Source organism: Fundulus heteroclitus, chromosome 19 (genome assembly GCF_011125445.2).
Source record: "Fundulus heteroclitus isolate FHET01 chromosome 19, MU-UCD_Fhet_4.1, whole genome shotgun sequence".
NCBI lineage: Eukaryota > Metazoa > Chordata > Actinopteri > Cyprinodontiformes > Fundulidae > Fundulus > Fundulus heteroclitus.
In genome coordinates, this window is record NC_046379.1 from 24788679 (window position 1) to 24811747 (window position 23069).

Below are 23069 nucleotides of genomic sequence, written 5' to 3' on the forward strand. Positions count from 1 at the left end.
GGGAGCAGCTGTTTTTCAAGCCCGTGGAGGCCATTCCTCCACGGAGCATTTCAAGACAAGTGATAGTCAACAACCTGATTGTCCGTGCCCTCAGTCTATTGTTTGGTTTGAATTTCAATGAGACCGATTGGGTCTTTGAAATGAGTTTCAATGCAGGGATGTAGATGCTGGAAAGCTGAAACCATAACCCTCCTCCTTCACCAAGATGGCTTCTTTCAACCCTCGTTCAGACTATCTGTCCTCTTTCTCTAAAATCTGAAGATTATTGTCATCAAACATTTTTTTCCTTTGCTCTCGAGGTGCAAGTGGACTGCTGAATCTTGGCCCAAATCAAACTCTCCGGTTGTAGAGTAGGCTGCATGTATAGAGTGGTTGTTTTCATGGAAGGTGATCCTCCACCCCAGTCTAAAGCCCTTGCAACCTCTCACAGGTTGTCTTCCAGGACGTTCTGGGATTTATCTCCATGGATCTTCTCACCAACTCTGACCAGCTTCCCTGTCTTGCGCCTGGTGTTTTGCATGTAAACCACGAAGCTCGACTCCGGCCTGATCTGACCGGAGCACCTTCTTCCGCATGTTTGCTTTTATCGCCCCTGCATGGGCGTAAAATGGACTTCTTCTTTCACTCTTTACACAATGGCTTTCATTTCCCTATTCTTCCGTAATGACCAGATTTGTGGAGAGTACAACTATCTGTCCAGTTGACAGATTAGTCCAGGTGAGCTGTGGATCTAAGCAGCTCCTTCAGAGTCCCCAACAGGCCTCCTGGTTTCTTCTCTGATTAGCATCTCAGCCTGTCTGTTATAAGGTGAGCGGCTATACGCTTCCTACAGTATTTTCAGAGGATGGTCAGAATGTTGTAATGTTCTCTAACACAATTCTGGGGAGACTATTTTCTAATAAGGTGACTTCTGACGCCCGCTGGGGGCAGTGAAGTTCATTTACATGTATCAGAATAAAGGGGGCTGATTTTTATTTGTATGTTTGGGGAAAACCCCAGCAGGATTTGCCATCCATTTCGCCCTCCTGTTCTACTTTCTGTTGGTCTATCCGGTTGGATTACCATCTGATACGTTCAAGTGTTGAAATGAGAAAAGCTCAAGGAGCATGAAAACTTTTGCAGGGAGCTCCGTCGCTTTTCTTTAGCAAGGAAGATGTAGCATTTCTAGTTTCCCTCCAAAAGAATTGGTTTGTCAGAGTAAAGGATTTTACTTGTTTACTGCAGTACAGCCTGAGGACTCTAGGATCATACACACTTATTTGAGATTTTCCTGCTCCACTCCTTGGATTTAGATGTTTCTCTGAATCTTTTAACTGTGTTTTGTTCTCTGGGTAATAAAATCTAATTCTCAGAACATCACAATGACACGGGGAGCATCTCTTCCTGTACACGTGTATACTGGCAGGGATTCTTTTACCCGTTTGAAGTAAGTTAACTAATTTTGCACATTTTCCTTCTTGTGTGTACTTTTTTTTAACTTTCCCCAAGCCTTTTGAAATATCAGACCTATTTCTAAATCAGCATAATTAATTTGATAGATTTTTCTTTTGGCACTTCTTTTAAAAAGTCCCAGATATCTGCGAGCCCCTACTCTCCTACAAACAGTTCTGTATCAGCAGACATAGCGGCGGTATCAATCCCTCACCACCAAGATCCTGATCTTCTTTAGCAGTCGTGTGTTGACGGAAACGTTCTGTTTGTCAGGTCAAAGTTTGTTTTTCTGTAGTGAGAAGAGCAGATTTCCACGAAGAGAATAGCATGTGGTTCATTTTAACGAAACACATAATGCTTTATTATTAGGCTCAAAGACATGATGGCGGACAAACACGCACATAACCGTGGAGCTCTCCAGTGAAACCAGACATGGCTGGTTTTGTTGTAGTTGGTGTAAGATTGCATGATGTGAATCGTTTTTTCCTGGCCATGCCGTCGAGCCGCTGCTTAAAACAGCCTCATGCTCTCAGGAAAGAAATCACGTGGTTTCTAGTCCAACTGACCGCCCTCCTATTCCTGCTGAACCCCGGAGGGAATGGGCTTAAAAGTGCAGATGAATCATTTCACTTCTTCATGTTGCTGAATTAGCTATATCCTTATTTACTGACATGCATTTGTCTTATTATTTACCAAGGTTATTGTGCTCCAACCTTCAATATTCCTGTTGGATTTTGTGAAGCTGTACAGTGACCAGTATTAAGTCCCAAAATCTCTTTCTACACAGCGGGCCAGACAAGTGTTTTTTTTTTGTTTTGTTCTTTCTACCCTATTGTGTCGATCTAAAGATTTGTGTTTCCTTTTTCCGATCCCATAAATTCCAAGAATGATGATACTAGAATAAAGAGATTGACTGTAACTAGATCTTGTCTTTATTTTTGACAAATAAACAGTTGACACAGGTTTTTTTTTTAATGTTAGATTTTAAATATTTTTTTTCCATCCACGTAACTCAACAAACGAGTTATTTGACAAGAAGCAATAAGTGGCATTTTAGCAAAAGTTAAACTTGCTTTATTTCAGCATGCAGTCCACAAAATAAAGCAAAACACTGGAACAATGAAACCAGAGTTAATATACATCAATATGAGACAGAGACTCATCAGATATTCCTGGCCAATACCGGTTTCCAATTTTCTTTCATGTCTGACCATTTGATTTTTCAGTATTTAACCTGCTGATCAGCAATCGGAGCCCATCAGGAGAAAAATTAGCCAACTTGGAGCATCTCTATTTGAAAATCATGAACTAAAACAACAAACATTTACTTCAAATCCTACACTAAAACTCTATATTTTAAGATAAACAGTTTGATTGTTATATCATGAAATTATTTCACCAAGTATTATTTAAAAAAAAAAACATTGTAGGCTATATTATTTATTTATTATTTTTTTATTTGGCTTTCAACTTGAATAATACCTTCTGACAGATTATCAAAGGGTGGATTGGCAATCCTGCTGAACCAGGACATGTCACTGTGAAGTTTCGTCTCTGCAGCCAGGATATTGAAGTGTTAGCAGTGAGTTTTTTTCCATATTATTTACCCAGAGAGTTCACAAGTGATATTTTGGCAACAGTCTACGTTCCACCATAAGCCAAATGCTTTTCTTACAATATCTGGTGATTTTAAACATGCTACACATCCAACGTTTTAACAGTTTGTCACCCGCTCTACTAGAGAAAACAAAACTCTGGATTTGTTTTATGCAAATGTCAAGGACTCATGTCTCTCTGAGGCAAAACCTCCTCTTGGCCAATCAGATCACAGTCTATATTTTCTCTGCTCAGAATATAAGACTCTGTTTTTTAGAGACAACCTGCAGTAAAGAGAACTGAGAGGAAATGGTCACAGGGTGCCGGGGAAGCCCTTAAGAGTTGTTTTGAGGCAACAGACTGGGATGCACCGTGCCAACCACATGGAAAGGACATTAATGCCACGACTGAGTGTATGACTGACTATAAAAACATCTGTGTGGACAACACCATCCCCACCAGAACAGTGAGATGCTTCCCTAACAATAAACCCTGGATCACCATTGAACTGAAGGAACTGCAGAATGAGAAAAAGGAGCCTTATATAAATAAACACGGGGCTGTGGCTAATTTATTTAGCAGATAATCCATTTCATAATTTAATTTGTTGTTTGGGCACCAGGCTGTTTGAAAAAAAAAAACGGCACTTTGTTACCTTTATGCTAAAGTAATGGATGATACTTCGTTGTCTATTTCTATTAATAATACTAGTTAATTTCCCGTTGACAATATTGATTTTACTACAATCTAATTACACCATTCTATTGTATCTACTCGAATAATGGCGTGTACATGCATACTAACGGATGTTATTATTTATTTAAGATGTAGGACAAGAACTACACGTAACGCAGTATGCTCACAGAATACGCCCAGGTGGGTTGCCAGATAGTGGTTACATCCCTCTTTGGTTCGGCGGATCAATTCCACTTATGTTTTTTTTTTCTCGCATCCACATGACATTGTTGTTTTTTCTACACTCTATCGTTGTTACCAAAGTACCATCATCGGTGGTATTATGACGATAAACTGCGGCGGAAAAGTCGTCAACTGTGGAGGAGCTCGAAAGTGGATTTACTAGATACCTGGCAACTAAAAGGCAAGCGATAGTCTTTCCTCCTCCGCGAACTCGTTCGCCATTTTGTTCCAGTTTTTCTGAGTGACCTACATTCAATAGACAACCTGCAACGTAAACAACAGTTCAGCTTTCTTCAAAAAGGAAAATAGGTAAACAGTCTGAAATGTTATGTTATTGAGTTTCAACTTATTTCCATGTGTTTAACCAGGTGACCGTCGCGTTTTCTATGCTTTTAACAGCGACTGTTTTCGTGTCTAACGTTAGCTCCCCTCGGCTAACTGAAACCGACCTCGAGGCGACGACACAAAAAAAGAAGAAAGAAACAACGAGCGGTCTTTGTCAAAAAGCTAAATGTGACTTAGTTTTGAAGAACTGCATATGGAAGTCGCTTTGTATGCAATTTAATGTTAGCTCTCGCGTGTATTTTTATTTTTTTTAGTCGACAACAATTATTGCGCAGTAACAACGGCGTTTTCGTCGTCGCCTTGTGAAGGTCTGAAGGCTCCTGCAGGCCCCAATCCCACATACGTTCTTCAGCCATAAATGGCTGAAACGCGTTCACGCTCTTTCGGCGTTTTATGCTTTAAATTTGCAGTCTATTTCACAAATGAATGCTTACGTCTGCATTCATTTATTTACATTTTCATTTTCAGGAAATGTACCTTTTTAGATTTTATTCCAGTGAGCGGGTTTAATAATTAACACGAGAAACCCTTCCACGGTTTCGTCGATTTTTTTGGCTCGCCAGCTTTAAATAAACCGAATTCAAGTCGCAAATAATAGTGCAGATCGTTGTCCTGTTGTGTAACTTTGCGATTAGCGGCACAAAGCATGCTATTTACACGGTATTTAAATGTCATGTGTATGTGCGTAAAATAGCATGAAGTAAACTGAGACGGTTTTACTTTTTATTACTTTTATTATTATTATTTAAACAAGAATTTAGGTATGAAAAATGGCGGTGGTCAAAACCCCCTCCTTAACCACAGTTGGATGTCTGCACTCTTTAGAGCCAAAATAGCAATATTTCAGTAACAATTAAGCTTTTATTGTTACTAATATATTGCGATTTCGAATTTAAAGAGGTCCGAAATTGCAAAAAAAAAAACCCAAAAAAAACATAAAAAAACAAAACAAATATAACCCAATTCTAGGGGATATAACCTGCGGGAAAAATACTGTTTTGTGACTTGTATAAAAAAAAAAAAAAATCTTGCTTCCCAGCTCCTATCTTAACACTAAGATATAAAACAACACTTCTTTATAAAGATGGATGAGTGTTGCCACTTTAGTTTCCGTGTTTTTTGCTAAATTTTTACTACAAAATCGGTCTAGTGTGGTAGCCTTCTTTCATCCGGTGTGCAGAGATAGGTGGGGGAGGAGCGATGCTTTGTTAATCTATGCTCCACAATGCCTGACTAAAGATCTTGTCCCCAAAGGGGACATCTTTTATGTTATGAGTTTAAAACATAAGAGCAGCTTCATGGTTTTAAAACTGTACCTTTTTTTCAAAACCTTGGTATACATTGACGCAGGCAATGGCGCATACCAGTTTGGCACAAGTGCATGAGACGATTCTCAAACGAGGAAATAACCTGTTGTTTACGTAGGAAAATTCTTGCCAAGATAATTATTAACTTTGATTTCCCGGAGATGGGGTAAACAGTAACCACGGTCAGATTAACGGGCTGGAAAAAAATCCAATAAGATATGTATTAAGTGTTAATATAACTTGTATAATTGATAAGTGCAAACAATTTAAACCTGCAGAACCAGTCCACACGTTGAGCTCTCCTCTCATTGTCGGCCATTGTTTACAAATTTGCATGTTATCTCATTTCAGCAAGGAGCAACATGAGTAGTAGCAGTCGCGTCTTCATCGGCCACCTGAGCACGCACGCAAGAGAAAGAGACGTGGAGAAATTCTTCAAGGGATATGGACACATAAGAGAGATCAACTTGAAAAATGGATTTGGTTTTGTGGTTAGTATGAAAACCCCTTTAGTTAAACTTTGAGTTTGATGTGATCTATTATTCATTCTTAGCCAATGAAAATAATGATTGTTTTTTTTCCCTTTCTTATCAGGAATTTGATGACCACAGAGACGCTGACGATGCCGTGTATGAGTTGAACGGGAAAGAATTGTGCAGTGAAAGGTAAACATTTTCTCAGTCAAGGACTTAACTGGTTCCTGACCTGTTGGGTTTGTTTACAACCGTAGGGTCATCCGAGCCGCTGGCAGGCAGTGGAAGTTCGCTGCTCTATGACTCAGCAGCTTTTTCAGCTTTACTGTGTTTTCTTGACTGGTATGTTTTAATGGACCTTCCACTTTAATCGGTTTATTACATGTTCTTCCTCAGAGTTACCATTGAGCACGCCCGGTCCAGGAGAGGAAGAGGGGGTGGTCCCCCTGGAATGGGACGTTTTGGTGGAGGAGGAGGAGGCGGCGGCGGTGGGGGTGGTGGTGGTGGTGGCGGCGGTGGTGGCTTTCGCCAATCGCGCAATACCAGATCTAGGTACGTGGGATTCACGGTTCTATGTTTTTTCTTAGCAAATCAGAAAAGGCTTGAATTTTTATTTTGTAAAATTTAAAAATTATTATTTTTCCATCTCAGTAAAACGACTGTTTCAAGTTAATCTCACTTTTACTGATTTGGCTTCTGAAGGCAAAATCATTAGTCTCTTATCTAAAGGACTAAGTACAAAGAGAAGTTTGTTTAAAAACCAGGGTACGTTCAAGGCAGGGCTTCTAGCTGCATGAACTAATATAAGTTGCAAATGACAGCCTGTTTTTCCACATCTGACACCAATTCAAATATTGACACAACTCTTAGGCAGACAAAAAACAACTCGACAGTGAGCAAGAGCAAAATGGATTCGAGAGGAATTTGTCTTCTACCCCATGTAAAGGTTTAAGTGCTGTATTTCTAACTTTCTCTACAGGTATGGTCCTCCTATGCGAACGGATCATAGACTTATTGTGGAGAACCTCTCGTCCCGGGTCAGCTGGCAGGTATGAAGTTACATGATTAAATTAAATGTGATGTATTATGACTTCTTCTCACATGTTTAATTGTAAAGTAATAGTTTATTTTTGCCTGTTGATTATATGAAGATTATGTTAAAATATACAACTTTTTGTTTGAATTGGCAATTTAGTTTTATTTTTTATAATGTATCATTTTCATGATCACATTTTTTTTTCTTCCAAAAGCATGTTACTAGTATGCTGTTAGTATTTTACCAAAAACAATTTTATTTTTTATGTTTAATAAACAGCTCCTCTGGTATGGTTTCCTTTTTTATACCAGAGGTAAATAAACACCCTTCACTTGGGTGTCAGAAGTATGTAGCGCCCTCTGCTGGTTGTTTTTTTTCTGAATAGTGTCCATTTGGTGCCTTTCCTTACACGCAGTTGCTGCCGGTCTAAAGTCTTGGCTGGTCCCCGTAGAGGTGAAAGTGGTCTAGCGCAGGATACGGTAGCCTTAGGAGGTCCGTAGCCACAGTCTGGAGGTTCTGTGGGCTGGCATTCCCGACTGCCGGGACCCCCCCAAATCCACGGTCTCCTTCAGTCTCTCAATTGGGGCTATTTCTGTGGCTGGTGGAGCTGGGGGGGTGTTGAGTCGGGCACACATCACACCCCCTACTTTCTCTCTGGTGGTTCCTTACTTGAGGAGGCCGGATGCTGATGCAAGGCTGAGAGCATTTCTCGAGGGCGTTTCTCAAGGGCTTTACACTGCATTGGTTCCCATTTGCTATTTGGACAAGTGGCTCTATGCTATTATCTACCTGGGTTTGGAGCGGTAAGTAGCATAAAACTCATGTGATCGGGTTTTTTTATATGGTTGGGTGGTAGAAGGGTGTAGAGTTAGTTTCAAAAGGGAATCATGTAAACAGTTGACCCCTGTTAAAGAAAGTCATTTGGCTATTGTAAAGAAGCTTTATTTTGTTAGTTATTTTTAATCTTCTGAATTTAAGTAAATAAAGATGTTTATCCCACAAAAACACACAAATTGGCTTCCAAAAATTGGGTAGTAACATCAATTAGCTCAAAAGTTTGGCCTCTTTTCTGATAAGTGTTTGACTTCAGGGATTAATTTGGTCTTTTATTAATAATTGCAGGCAGTAAATGTAAATTTCTGGGGGTAATTGATGCACTGTAGCAGAAAAGGGCAAACCTGTCCTCAAATTATTTTTATAGCTCTTGTTTTCACACCCTCTGCTGAAATAGGATCTTTTAAAAACATGGTAAGGGTTTAGAAATGGGTCACTCATGTTTCTGTTTGATGTTTTGTTTTCGCTGCCTGGTCATTGCTTTAGTTCCAGGTGCGAGAAGGCTCTCAGTGACGCCTCATGTTTAATTCCCTTACTAAATGTATGGTATGCTTTTGAAACAGGACCTCAAAGACCTGATGAGAAAGGCAGGTGAAGTTACATTTGTGGACGCACACCGACCCACTAAAAATGAAGGGTGAGTTGTTGTATTTTTGCCCAACCAGAAGGTCTAATATTTTTATCATTTCTTCTAATGTACAGATGGCTAACGCTTTGTTTTGATCGCAGGGTGGTTGAGTTTGCATCTCGCTATGATCTGAAGAATGCCATCTCTAAACTTGATGGAACGGAACTGAATGGGCGCAAGCTGAAGATGTTTGAGGACAGTAGGAGGTGAGTCGTTGTACGATTTGAATGATAGTAAATGTTCCTTTCTGGCCAGAGACAATGTTTACTGGGGCGCTTTTTTCTGCTATCATTATATAATGCAGTGAAACATGAGAGGCACACAGTTACCATAAAGTGGAAGCGAATGAATGCAGCTTCAACTGTGTTCAAAATGTTATCGCTCAATAGTTCCCCGTTTTTTGTAGAAACAGTTTTTACATGTCAAATAATGAAGTAGTGAGTTTACTAGAATAACAGAAAACCAACAGATCCAGCAGTTCAGGCTGCTGATCTTGTGAAATTGAGCCATTATTTGGAAGGAGCACGTTGAGAACAAAAACATATGTGAAAGAGTAGTAGTCTTCCTATAGCATTTTATTGTTTTCACAGTTTTTACATTCTGTTATTGAACTCAAATCTGTTTTCAAACTTTATTATTTAAACTCGTTTACATGAGTGTAGATATAAATTATTGAAGGTTTTAATTCAATGAAAAATAGTTTTATTGTTACAGTTATGCTGTTTCATTAACAGTAACATTCATGTTGTTTCGTTTTTGTTCTGCCAACAGGAGCCGTTCTCGCAGCTACTCCCGTTCCAGGAGCCGCAGCCGCTCTAGGAGCCGTTCCAGGAGCCGCAGCCGCTCCAGGAGCCGCTCCAGGAGCCGCTCAAGATCTCCTAGCCGCACCCCAGAGAAGAAGACATCAGGGGGGAGCAAACCTGCAGCCAATTCCCCATCCAGATCTAAATCTCGCTCCAAGTCTCGTTCCAAATCTCGTTCCAAGTCCCGTTCCAAATCTCGTTCCAAGTCTCGTTCCAAATCTCGTTCCAAGTCCCGCTCCAAATCTCGTTCCAAGTCCCGCTCCAAGTCTCGTTCCAAGTCTCGCTCCAAGTCTCGTTCTCCTGCTCCTGCTCAAAACGGCAAATCTCGCTCCAGATCCCGTTCCCGGTCTCGTTCACGTTCCCGCTCTGCCTCAGCAGATAGTAAAAACTAAGATGGGTGCTGCTGTAAGTCATAAAATAGATTCAGAGTAGTTTCTTACGAGCCTCACTAGTGGCATGTGTATTTGTGGAGGAAATACCCTTACTGGCGGGTCTTTTGAAGACAGAAAAAATTTGTATAAATTTGGCTTTTTTGTGCTTTTAGTTGAATCTTTGCTTGAGTAAAATGAATCCAAACATTAGATATTTCTGGCCCCTTCAAATCAGTGGCGATACCCATTTCTGTTCAACATTTGCTGCCCGATGTCTCTTCTCAATCTAGTTTGTGCTTTCCTGATCTTTGTGGGAACACTATTGTTTCCTTAAACTGTTGGGAATGATTTTGGTAATAAAAACATTGATGGCTTCAGTCTTAAACATAAATCATTCTTCTGATGAGGCATTCATCCATTTTTGAACTAGTCATTTGAATTTTGAATGTGTGAGCAGTTCAGCTGGAGATTTTTCTTATTTTCGATTCAACGTGTGGCTATCTGGAATTTAGTTTTTCAAAATGTCTTATTTTAGTCAGTGTTTTGGCTAACTTCTTTACTTTTTTTTTCTGGGAACCTGAGTCTGAGTTTGCCTGTAAATGTTGCATAATTAGATGCTAATGAATCTATATATAGTAAAAAGATTTTTGTTTACTGTGTGTTTAAAAAAAAATCACACAATGTGTTGGCATTTAAACTCAAAGCTTTCATTAACCGTGATATTTATCAATCCCTGTCCTACACTTATTGTGCAGTACAAATGTAAACTGAGTTAGCTTTCTTTTTCCTTTGTTATAAAAAAAACATTAAACTTCAGTGTAAAAATACGCCTTGGAAATGTTTTTAATCACCTTACAGTAAGATAAATACACAAATGGGAGCCAAACACGAGTTTTTATCTAATGAAGACGGCATGTCAAGTTTTGTTAGTCTGAGCATTAGTTTATGTATTGTGATGCCACGTTTGTGTCTTATATTTGTAACAATTTGCATTCAGATATTTTATCACTGATTTTGTCAGAAATCATGTGGAACCTATGGGACCCTGAGTTATTTACTCCATACGTTCCTGCCACAGTCATATGGAATAAATTGGTGTTGAAAACTTAATTTATTTCAGTAACTTTGTTTGAGTGAAAGATTAATTCCACACAGACTGTTTTTAAAGCATTTTTTTAAATTATGATTTTCTGCTTACAGCTAATGAAAACATTTAAGATGAGAAAATGACATTACATCTGAAAAAGGCGCCTCAGGAGACAACATATTCTATTTTATTTAATATGACCACATTGTGAATTTAGATGTTAAGGTTTTCTATGGTGGAGAGAAATCTGAAATATCAACCACGTTAGTTGACATGCATCTGTGTTGAATAAAATCAGAGTATTTAAAGATCAGAATTACAATCGGTATTGGAAGAAATCAACATTGTACAAAGTATAGTTTTTTTCAACTGGTGTTTCCTGACAAAAAAATAAATAAATAGAAGAGAAGCAGTTGAATAAAAACATCAAGAGGAATGAATCTAATTGTATATGCATCCTAATAAAATTTCTTCTGCTTATGCCTCTGCCAAGCTGGGTGTGGAGTCTGAAGATTTTGTTTTCAGGAAAGAATGTCAGATTATAACACATTTCAAAAAGTTTTCTTTAAGGAGAGTTGTCTGTCTTTTCTTATTGGAATCTAATAGATGAACTGGTCGTTAGCGCTCTGATTGGTCCCGTTTCAGGGCCTCCTTGTTGAAAACCAGAAGTAATGATAATAGATATTCTTTATTAGAAAAATAATTGAACATCATTGATCTCACAATGGAGAAATTCTCTTCTGCATTTATCCCATGCCCTTGGGGAGCAGTGGGCTGCCACTGTGTGGCATATTCTGGGGTTAAGGGTCTTGCTCAGGGACCCAGAGTGCAGGATGTGGGGATCAAACCGGGTACTTTCAACCTTCTCAGAGCGTAAGCGCACTGCCCTAACCACTAGGCCACCACTCCCTAGAAGGGAACCTGGTTAAACGTAATTTGTATAGGTGGAAAAATAATTTCACGTTTCTTTAAATAGCGGCAAATCACAACACGTCATCTCAAGCTTACTTTACAAAGTCAGTTCAAGCCATACACAGATTGGTTAAAAAGTTCTCTATCTAGTGAAAGTCAACATCAAATCATTGACTTGCAGCATTTACTCCTGGATGAACCTGCAGCCACAGTAAAGTCGCCTGCATTGTGTCGTTGACTGTGCAGCAATCCCTCATATGGAGCATGCATGTAGCGACAGTGAAGAGGAAACCTTCAGCAAAACCAGGCTCAGCGTGAACTGCTGTCTGTCACAAGCGACTGTGGGTTTGGGAAGACAGCAGAAACAAAAAGAGCGTAGAAGCCTACATTGATCCAGGAATACTTTCTATGTCTGGGTAATGGCAGACTAGCTCCTTCGTTGGCTGTCTCTAAGAGACGCAGACGAGCTTGGAGCCAGTGTCTGGTCAAGAGGATGAAAGAGCAAAAAATAAAAAAAGCAATAATCTATTGTTCTGATCTATACTGGAAAGATCCCAAGTCCAAAAACCCACAGAGAGGATCAAACCTAATAATAAAACTGTTCTTTTACAGTAAGACTGTTAACCACTGCTGCTTCTTATGCTATTTCTAGTTTAAAATGTAAGATTCTCCAAGCTAAACTCTTCGTTGTCGATATCCTACATAAATTTCACCTCGTCCTCCGTTGATGTACTGTTAATGACCATTGTTGTCAAGCTGCGATAATCTGTGGATTATTATAGTAACAGCTAATCCAACTAGACGTAGTAATCCTTGAAGAGCCTATTTCCATGCATGAGAACCTGAATGGTAGCTACAGCTGAACATCATCGAAAAACAAATTATTGGTTGGCGTACAAGGTGAAAAAAACAACTCAAGACCCCCTCCCCACCCCTCATTCACTACAGTGTTCAGGGTCACCACAGGGTGGCAGCACTTGCTTTAGTTGTGACTGAACAACATGGCGGATTTTTGCTGAACCTTTTCTTTTTGCCACCAAAAAGTCATTAAACGCAGGAAATGCTTTTGAAATGGAAGAGATCTGGTTGATGTTTCGATTGAAAACTGCTCCGATATGCGAGCTGAAAAATGAAAAAAGGGAAACTGCAACAATTCTTCCGGGACAGGACATCAGTTTTAAGTCTTCTAAACGATTACTTTAACCATAAACAGTGTAAAATAAATCTAATTTTAAAAATGCTTTGCTTGCATTTTTGGGGTTGTTTCTGTAATTGTTGTTTCTAAGCTTTAACATAGAGGAGTTGCCAAGTTTGGGAACCCCTGGCGTAGGGGCAGGTTTTACAGAAAAGTCGTTATAGATGTTCTTGACCTACTCCAGCTTCCCCCAACAGTCCAAAAAGTTGACTGCTAGGTTAACTGGTTGCTCTAAATTGATGTGTGTGCATGGTTGTCCAGGGTGTACCATGAAGGTGATACCTTATACACAAAAAGTCTTGCTTTTGGTTTATAAAAATTCTAAACCTTTATGCCCTTTACAAGTCTCCTACCCTTTTTACAATAGGAACATCTAGGACAATTTGGGCATGGCCGACAGTTCCTCTTTTACATGATATAAAAATGTAATTGACAGAAAAAAAATCTAATATAAAAAAGAAAATTGTAAAGTATACAGGACATTTCTCTGCAGAATGACTTTGATTTTCACTCTGTCGTCAGATCCAGTGAGCTTTACTACCAGTCAATACTGCATTGGGATCACTATAGAGAAGCATATGAGGGGTGGTTAGTGCTCTGCTTACTGAAACCGACAATCCGAGACAACTAGAAATGCTACTGCTATGACAAAGTACTTGTACTTGTGAAAGCCCGAGATTTTACAAGAGCCCCAATCCAATATGGCTATCACATGAATAAAACGCAGTGAAAGTTGCTGTAATAAACACTTTATTTACAGCCTATCATAACATATATTTCTAAACATGGTCCTTTGTTGTGGAAATGCATCAAATGCAGGCAAATACAAAGTTATCAGCTTGTGTGGGTAATAATAGTTAGCCTATTCACTGAACACAATAATTAGTGTATCATGATAGTTTTCTAACTTGAACCGCTTAAATTGGATCTGACCAGTATTGGAAGTAGTGGAAAGTACCACACAACTACAATTCAGTTCAATTCAATTCAGTTTTATTTATGTAGCGTCAATTCATGGTACATGCCATCTCAAGGCACTTTCCAAAGTCAAATTCAATCAGATTATACAGATTGGATCAGATTATACAGATTGATCAAAAGGTTTCCTATCTAGGGAAACCTAGTAGATTGCATCAAGTCTTGAGAAGCAGCATTCAGTCCTCCTGAAAGAGCGTAGAGCCACAGGTACAGTCGTCTGCATTGTCCATGGCTTTGCAGCAATCCCTCAACAGTTGGTTACTGTGGAGACAGGACAGAGACTGGTGGAGAGACCTTTATAGCTGACCAAGCAGTTTATAGCTTGACTTTTTCAAGAACACCCTACTGCAGCGGCACGGCGCTGCCATTGTTACAATCAATGCCGGAAATACACACCGTAACTCTAGTTTACCACCAATCATCCACTGTTCATCATTCAATGTTAGGGTTAGGGATACCTTTCAGGGGAGGGGATAAACTCCAGGTATTAATTTAGGTTTAGGAGTTAAATCCACTGACATTAGGTTTAAGTTTCCATACCTTTCTCTTGGTCTCCGTATATTATAATGTCCAAAACTTCCAGTGTGACCTTCCTGCATTGATTGTAAAATCGGCCGTGCCCTGTTCCTGCAGTAGGGTGCCTCTCGAGTTTCTAGGCAATTCCCCGGCTGGTTTGGTGTCAAAGAAATTACATATGCTGCTCCCTCCCCAAATTTATGTTGGATTTCCCGCTCCTCAAAAGTAAGTTCTCTTTAGCAGCTTCCTACAGGCAAGTGAAGTGAAACACAATGTATGGAGTCTCACAATAATGAAAGTCCAGAATGTTTCTCATCAAAGTGAAGTGTTACCCAGTTCTTATCAGTTTGTGATCTTATCTGATAAAGTATGTGTGTGAGCACCGGAAAGGAAGGTGATTGTGTAACGTTTGCCGCTGTGTTTTATCAAAACGTAAAAAAAGTGGAAGGCTGACAGTTGTCTTCAATTAAATACAAAAAAAATAAAATAATAAAATAAAGAAATATCTTTATTACTTTAATACCTATCTTTGCTCCAGGAAAATAATGTTCCAGATACAGGTGATTGTTGGGTTTATTGTGTTGGGAAAATCTTCTAGAAACCCTGGGATAACTTTTAACTCAGGTTTTACTTTGAATAATCATGTCAAGTCTCTGGTTTGGTCCTCCTTTTAACTTATGATAGATATTGCAATACTTAGATCCATTGTCTCTTGTCCTGAACTGGAAAATGATAATTCATGCTTTTCATATCCTCTTGTCGGGATTTTTGTAGCGCACTTTACACATTTCTAACCGAAACCACCATAGGCTAGTTGCAGCTTGTTCAGAGTGTTGCTTCCTCACCGCTGACAAAAACCTCCAAATTCTCACATGTGACTCCCCTGCCAGTGCAACTACTTTAGCAACCCATGTATTGTAAGAGTCTATTTCAAGGTTTGTGTTCTGACCTGGAGAGCTCTTTATGGGCAGGCACTGGGTTATATCAGAGGAGTGTGTCATTCATATCTTCAGCAGTTCCCTGAGGTTCTTTGGTTAGGGCCTTCTGGAAGTCCCACGTAAGTTGAAAACAAAAGGAGTCAGAGCCTCTTCTTCAGTGGCTCTCTTGGGAACTGTGTCTTTGGCTTCTTTTAAAAAACGGGTAACAGGTAAAACCTGTGTTTTTAAATTAGCTTTTGGTTTTAACAGGTCTTGTTTCGATGTTGATTGTGAAGCACGTTGTGAGGGTATATCCTGAAAGGGGCTATAAATAAAGTTTTATTCAATTACTTATGCTTATTTCCGGCTCACAGCCTGCGCAGACTACGCCCGATTACGTGGGAGCCGTTAGAATTCCCTTTTCACCAAAATAAGTATTCTTGTCCTGTCACTACCATATTGTTTGTTGTTGTTGATGGTTTAAAATAAAATAATAATTAAAAAAACGACACAAACTCATTTCTACTTTTTAATTTGAAATTTGTGTAGCCCAGGGGGTACTTTGAAATCAACAATTTAGTTGATTTTGCCCCCTCCCCCCCAGCCATGCCACCCTGGGCAGTGCGCCATATTGCCCATATCGAGCAATTCAATTCAATTCAATTTTATTTATATAGCGCCAAATCATGAAACAAGTCATCTCAAGGCACTTTACAAAGTCAAGTTCAATCATATTATACAGATTGGGTCAGATTATACAGATTGGTCAAAAATGTCCTATATAAGGAAACCAGTTGATTGCATCAAAGTCCCGACAAGCAGCATTCACTCCTGGAGAACCGTAGAGCCACATGGAGAGTCGTCTGCATTGTACATGGCTTTGCTGCAATCCCTTATACTGAGCAAGCATGAAGCGACAGTTGGAAGAAAAACCACCCATTAGCGGGAAGGAAAAACCTCCAGCAGAACCGGGCTCAGTATGAACGGTCATCTGCCTCGACCGACTGGGGGTTACAGAAGACAGAGCAGAGACACAACAAGAGAGACAAAAAAGCACAGAAGCACACATTGATCCAGTAATCTGTTCTACATTAGATGGTAGTAGCGGGTGAGCCGTCTTCTCTGGATGATGTCACAGTTAACAGAACGCCACACTAGGTCTACCTACTATGAAGATAAAAGAGAGAGAACAGAAAGTTAAAGCAGAAATGACAACACATAATGCATAATTGAAGAACAGTAGAACTCAATAGAGTGAGAAAATTAGATCCTGATATTAGGAATGCACTGCTTACATTCCTAATTATAGGGCTATTTAATTAAAAAGACCGCTGTGCTTCATTACGGTACCTAAACGTATTTTACACAGGGTGATCCCATTTGACGTCGCAGGGGGATTTCACATTCAGAGGGACGTTTAATCTGACTCGTGGGGAGACTCGTGAGGTTTCTTCCTCACTTTAGCGGTGGCAGGAAAAGTCCTGAGCTAAGCCTCTCCTACCGCCGCGGCGCACCAACCACCCGTCATACCCGGGACAGCGTGCTGGGCACGACAAGCTCAGCGGTCGGTCCGCTCAGTCCCGCCGCCGCACCGTAGACCCTCCCCGGCACAGAGAGGACCCCCCCCCCCCGCCGACCCGCCTGTTCTCCACTCGGACGGAGAAATGAGCTCGGTGACCGACGGCCGCACGCTGCGGACGTGAGCGCTCGGCGTGACGACCGTTTCTTGGCGGAAACACACATCACCACAAACACACGCGCGCATATACACACACACACACACACGCGCGCACGCAGACAGACAGACGACCCGCGCCGGTTCTGCTGTTTACCAGCCGATCATCTCGGTGTCAGGACGGTCCCACCCGCTCTCACCGACACCATGGCGGAGAGGAGCGGCCGGCTGAGTTTCCCCGGGAGCGGGGCTCTTAACCGACCCGTGCCCATGAACCTGTTTGCAACGTGGGAGATAGACGGATCCTCCCCGAACTGCATCCCGAGGTAAGGCGCTGCGAGGCTCGGTGGTCGGTGTGCGTTTAAACTTTAAAGCCCCCCTCCCCTCCCCTCCCCTCCCCAGTCGGCGGCGCAGGCGGTCAGGAGGGAGCGCGCTCCCGCTCCCGCTGCAGCCGCACCGGCACCGGCCCTGCTGTGCCGTCATGCCCGCTGGATGCCCATGCAGGGCCCACCTCAGCTGTCTGCAGCAGCACCGAGCCGCCGCGGTGTGTCGGCGGCAGAAAACCCCTCGGTGCACGTTCATAGGTGCGGATTCTGCAGGCGTGCCTTGCTCATGATCACCCGCTCAGCCTAAAATCATCAGCCTGCAAAGGTTTCCCTTTTCTCGTTGTTTGGTTGGCTTCATCCTACGTTGGTGCTTGAAGGAGAAACCCAGACTTGCTGCTTCAGTGAGATTCGTTTTATATTGATATGAATCAAAAGCCTTGAACCTACTGTTTTCACGGCCAAGCAATGCGCCACTTATTAACAACGCTTCCCCACATGGTTTTTGTTTTAACTCGTGTTTTTTTTTTTTTTTTTTTTTTTTTTTTTTTTTTTTTTTTTTTACAGCGCTTCATATTCACAGTTCAGGTGCTGGGAACAAATACTTTCCAACTAGTTGTTTATTCATGTATGCGCGTCAACTTGATGCACTGAGCTAAGGAAAGTGGCCAAAAACGGTTTGATCTGCGCCCTGCAGGTTGTCCCGTCAAAACTGGACAGATGAAGGAGAAATCAGTCAGGTTGATGCACAGATCCGACCCTTTCACCTGCGGTTTGCATGTTGCTCAGTGAGGTCCACTCATCCGTGGATGGCCACGCACATCTAACGTCTTTGATTGTCATGTAAATTAATCTTGGTTTAAATTGTAAATATAATACGAGTATCAACTTGCAATACCCGGTTCGCTTTCTTGATTAGAGTTTTTATACATCAATACTTGCTATGCCGCTCTGTAGTCCCGAACTGATTTACTTTACCTGTTTAGATCATATTTCTCAACATACTGGATGAGTTCATTGTGGAAATAAATATGAAATGTTAACATTCTATACAATGTATGCATTGTCATCATAAAGCAAAGGCATGCTCTAAAATGTTGATCGTTTGTAAACCTATTACAACCATGTTCCATGTTTGAGCTCATCATTCATGGAAAATGTTGGAACTACCTGGGCCCTCGGAACACAACATAAATATTTATAATAATATTTCAAGCAATTTATTGCATTAAGATTGTGGGTGATGCCAGAACTTAACATCGCATTTAATAACCTAACACTCTGAAGTGCTGCTCGCGTAATTAAACTCCTTCAATAGCCTTAAAATTGGAGCCAGAACCTTATTAGACGAGGTCAGACTGACATCCTGCTGTCTGACTTCTGTCGGCAGCTGCCGTCCACCGCGGAAAGGAAAAACAGCTTAATTAATGTGGGAATTGGGGTGTGTTAGTAAGGTTTTTTTTTTTTTTTAAAGTGATGGCTCTCTATCGCTCTCTCTCTCTCTCTTCTTGGCTTCCCCTCTATCCTCTTAATTTAATACCTTCAATGGAAAGTACATCGCATGGCTTTTAGCTGAAATGCGACTAATTCATTTCCAGGAACAGCGTGGCTGTGATATTATTCAGCAGAGAGGATGAGTAGATAAAATGCCTCTGTAACTAAACAGACACGTCCAGTCCTCGATGACCTGTCAGTAGCGCGGAGCTGCGTTATTCCATGGCTTAGTTGGCTCAGACTCTTATTTCGTACACCGTGCTGCTTTGGTTAGGTACCAACAGTAAGCAATACAAGGCTGCAGCCTTATATCGAGTGCTGCCTGTCAGAGTGAGGAGGCAGCACGATCTCAGCTAGTTAGCCCTGAGACGCGACAACTGGCTGATCCTCTGGAGGAAGCCTCAATAGGTGGTTTTCACTGCCGTTTGTTGCTTTTCTGCCAAACTGTGGGAAGCTGCAGAGTTTCAGTCTGAATCGTATCAGAGGTGATGTTTAAGGCTGCATTAAGGGATCCCATTTTTCTCGCGGCCATACAGGGCCTCGCAAACGTATTCGTAACCCGTTACCCTTTCCCGCGTTTTGTCTCTTTGCAACAACAAACTCTGATGTCTTGCATACAGATGCATTAGACCGACACAAGGCAGTGAGTGCATTTAAGAAATGTATTTATTTATTTAAGCTTTTGTACAAGCGAGGGACACATTTGCGTCCAGCCGCCTGCCCCTGAGTGAACCCGTCGTTAACCCGTCTATGCTGCAGTTTCAGCTTCAAGTTTTCTGGGGTATGTCTCTTCCAGAGATTTAACTTCCTCCCCATTCTTCTATAGCTCAGTTGTTGTTGGAAGAGTATCTGTGACTTGCCACAGATTCCCAATTGGACCAAGGTCTGAACTTTGACTAGGCCTTTCTAACACATGAATATGCTTTGGTCTAAAGCCTTCCCGTGTAGCTCTGGTTGTATCTCTGGGGTCCACCCACTTTTCCTCCCCTCCTGTATCGAGCTCCATTCAGTTTCTCCTTGACCCTGGCCATCTTCCACGCCCCTGCAGAAGAAAAGCGTCCCTGCAGCACGATGCATCCAGTACCCTGTCTCAGTGTGGCCATTGGTCTTATGTGACCAGAACACTTTCTTCCACCTATTAGTTGTCTCCACGTGGCTTGCAGCAAACATCAAACAGACTTATTGTGGCTTTCTTTCAACAAAGGCTTTCTTCTTGTCCCGCTTCCATAAAGGCCAGCTTTGTGGAGTGCACGAATAAACAGCAGCAGATTGTCCAGTCTGAGCTGTGGCTCTAGGCAGCTCCTCCAGAGTTACTTTGGGCTGCTTTGGGTTGCTTCTCTGATTAATGCTCTCCTTGCCTGGCCTGTCAGTTTTGGTGGGTGGCAATGTCTCCATGGCTTTTGGGACGGGATGAGGAGTGCTCTGTGTGACGTTCAGAGCCTGGGATGTGTTTTATAAGCAAACCAGCTCAAAACCTCTCCACAATTTGATCTCTCTCCTGCTGTACTCCTTGATCTTCTTGATGTTGGTTATTCAAGAAAACAGAAGAAAGAAAAAGAAGAAAGAAAAGAAAATCATGCTGTTTTTGGGTGTTAGGGATCATAATATGACAAAATGTGTCAAGGTTTGAATACTTTTCGCAAGACAATGATCAAAGAGCTCCTCACTGTAGTGCAACTAACTCATCAGGAACATTATACAGTGTGGTCAGTAAGCTTAAATATGTTCCCATATATATGGGGGGAAAAAGCCTTTTTAGCTGCTTTCATCCACAACTGCTGTGTTTGACATTATCACAATGTGCTCGATTCAAACGGGACATAAAGATTTCATGGGATTTGTGACAGAATATGTGTATTTCACCTCCTGTCCTTTCCAAGAACGTCGAGAACATTCAAGTCAATGTGATTGAATTCCGCGTGTGACTTTAAGACGTCCCTAAAGCCATTCATGTCACCTTTTTTCTTGTGTCCGGTAAGGGATCGTGTTCTTGGTGCGGTATTTATTTTTTAAACAGTGACTTAAATAATTAAAAGGTTCAGCAGGGTTTAATTTTACTGTCAGATCAACGGGTGAGATATTTCCATCTGTACTGTCTAAAAAAAAAAGGGGAAAAAATGGAAACAGAGACCGTAATGGGTTTAATAAAAACTAATATTGGCATGCAAAAGTATTCACTGCCCCTTGATCACTACAACCACACACTGTTGTGTATCTTCCTGAAGTTTTATGTGACAGCCCAACACAAAGTAGCTTGAAATTGTAACGTTTCTCGTTTTCAACCCTTTCTTATAACTAATAATCTGACAGGCTTGGAGTCCATTTGTTTTCAGCCCCCTCAAATCTGAGCCTCTCACCCCCTAAATAATATCCAATAAAACAAACTGCCTCCAGAAGTTATCTAATCAGTGAATAGAGTAATTTCGTCTCAGTGTAAATCCAGCTGTTCGGTTCAGGCCTCGGTGGTTGATTGGAGAGCATTAGTGATCAATCAGCATTGGGAAGACCAAGGAACACAGCAGGCAGGTCTGAGAGAAAGTTGTGGAGAAGTTTAAAGCAGGGCTAGCTTTGAACATCTCACAGAACTCCGTTCAGTCCTGGATCGGACGCTGTAAAGGGTCTATCACGTCTGCAAACCAACCGAGATACGACAGTCCAGCGATCCTGGGGAAGGAGAGCTTTAATCAGGGAAGAAGCCAAGAGACCTATATGCTTATTCTGCAGGAGTTGTAGTGATCCAGAGCTCAGCACCAAATTTATCCTTTATGGAAAAGTTTTCAAGAAAATAGCTAACTTGAAAAAAAAAAAGCAAAAAAAAAAGCAAAAAGAAGTCCCAGTGGCAGATTTCCACAAGCCACAGGAAACATTTTGAAGACAGAGCTCTGCTCAGAGGAGAGCCAGATTGAGCTTTTTAAACCTGCAGGACGTCACTCTGAACACACCAGTCCAAGAGTGGTCCACAGTGGCGCTGCTGACAGCAGCCTGGTGTGGGGAGAATATTCTTCATCAAGGACAATGAAAGTTTGTCAGATTTGACGAGAAGACAGATGGTGTTAACTACAGGACGATCCTGGTAGAAATAACAACCTGTGGGAGGCTACAAAAGACCTGAGATCGGAGCAGAGGATCACCTTCCAGCAGGAGGACGACCCTAAAAACTGCATCCAGAGCTACAAATGAAGACTTTAGGTCAAAATATACTCAAATCAAAGTCCTTGTCCTAACTTGCATGGAGTACTTCTGAAAAGACTTGAAGATTGCTGCTCACAGATGCTTTCATCCGATCTGACTTAGCTGGAGCTATTTTGGGAAGATGAATGGGGGGGGGAACAAACTTTCATTCTCTAGATGCACAAAGCCTTTTTCTTTTCTTTCCTCCTCTTCCTCTTCACGCACCGCGGTGTGGTGGTCTATCACACGCCATCCCAAACAAAACATGTTGAAGCGTTTGGAAAAAGTTGGAGGGGTTTGAAGCCATTTGCGGCGCAGTGACCGCACCAGGGCGAGCGTCGTTTTTGTCAATCCTCTTTTGTCTGACGTCGCTAAAGTCTCGTTGTTGCGGATCAATGAGGCCATCACTTTGATGATTACAGCGTGCGATAAAACAAAAAGTGTTTAAAAATATCCCGAGGTGTGAAAAATTAGGGCCCGGTGTGCTTTTTTCATCTGCTCTCAGCATCTTTGCCAGAAGCGGTATTACGTGTCCTGACGGGGCTCGACGGGAGGGGATTTAACGAAGCTTCACAAGGTGTTATGGGTAGAAAAGTCTAACCGCACCGTTCCGCTGCAATAAGGAGAGCTTAAAGGGATCCGTGCGCCGAGAACAAACCCACCTCCCAAATCTGTTTACATAGCAGCGGTTATTTAGCACTCCAGCAGACATCTCCGACAGACGGGTGGAAGCTGTCTTCTTTCCTCCTCTCTCCGTAAAGCCCGCTCGCAGAGGCGGGGAGGTCTCTGAGGCCCAGGGCTGCTGGGGGGGGGGGCTGAAAGATGTGCTGCCTCTGCACAGATCTCACGTTTCCCAGAGTCACTCCGGGACACGTGCCTTCACACTCTGAGCCGCTTCATAATCACCTACCATAGGCGAGGGAGGGGGGGTCCTAATCTACCTTCGGTGGTTTGTGGTTTGAGGACTAATGTTCTCGTGTGGCTTTCAGAAGGGTAGGACAAGGCGTTTATGACATCTCTGGTCTGCATTTGAGGAAAAACTCAAGGAACGCCACCGAG

At 41.6% G+C, this 23069-nt stretch overlaps 2 protein-coding genes across 7 annotated transcripts in view; both read left to right on the plus strand.

The window, feature by feature from the left end:
- The first annotated feature begins 4122 nt into the window (after positions 1–4122).
- On the plus strand, positions 4123–10569 carry srsf5a (serine and arginine rich splicing factor 5a). The gene is made up of 8 exons (XM_012872265.3): positions 4123–4254; positions 5949–6088; positions 6192–6262; positions 6467–6622; positions 7050–7119; positions 8504–8577; positions 8670–8774; positions 9340–10569. The coding sequence occupies exons 2-8, from the start codon at positions 5960–5962 to the stop codon at positions 9761–9763; spliced, it is 1029 nt and encodes a 342-aa protein (XP_012727719.2). The 5' UTR covers positions 4123–4254; positions 5949–5959; the 3' UTR covers positions 9764–10569.
- Positions 10570–16846: 6277 nt separating this feature from the next.
- Positions 16847–23069, plus strand: part of pacs2 (phosphofurin acidic cluster sorting protein 2) — an 84250-nt gene continuing 78027 nt past the window's right edge. Inside the window, exon 1 of one of the 6 annotated variants that reach the window (XM_012872235.3) lies at positions 16847–17348. In XM_012872235.3, coding sequence (XP_012727689.1) covers positions 17230–17348 — 119 coding nt within the window. In that variant the 5' untranslated portion in view covers positions 16847–17229. Of the gene's footprint in view, positions 17349–17589; positions 17607–23069 lie in introns of those variants that run through there. The other 5 variants (XM_012872239.3, XM_012872236.3, XM_012872234.3 and 2 more) reach the window with 5 other exon arrangements.

Excerpts from the sequence above, each read along its gene's own strand:
- srsf5a (XM_012872265.3), top strand. The coding sequence starts at position 5,960 with ATGAGTAGTAGCAGTCGCGTCTTCATCGGCCACCTGAGCACGCACGCA. Across the intron at positions 6,089-6,191 it reads AAAATGGATTTGGTTTTGTG|GAATTTGATGACCACAGAGA; the intron begins GTTAGTATGAAA and ends CTTTCTTATCAG. Across the intron at positions 6,263-6,466 it reads AAAGAATTGTGCAGTGAAAG|AGTTACCATTGAGCACGCCC; the intron begins GTAAACATTTTC and ends GTTCTTCCTCAG.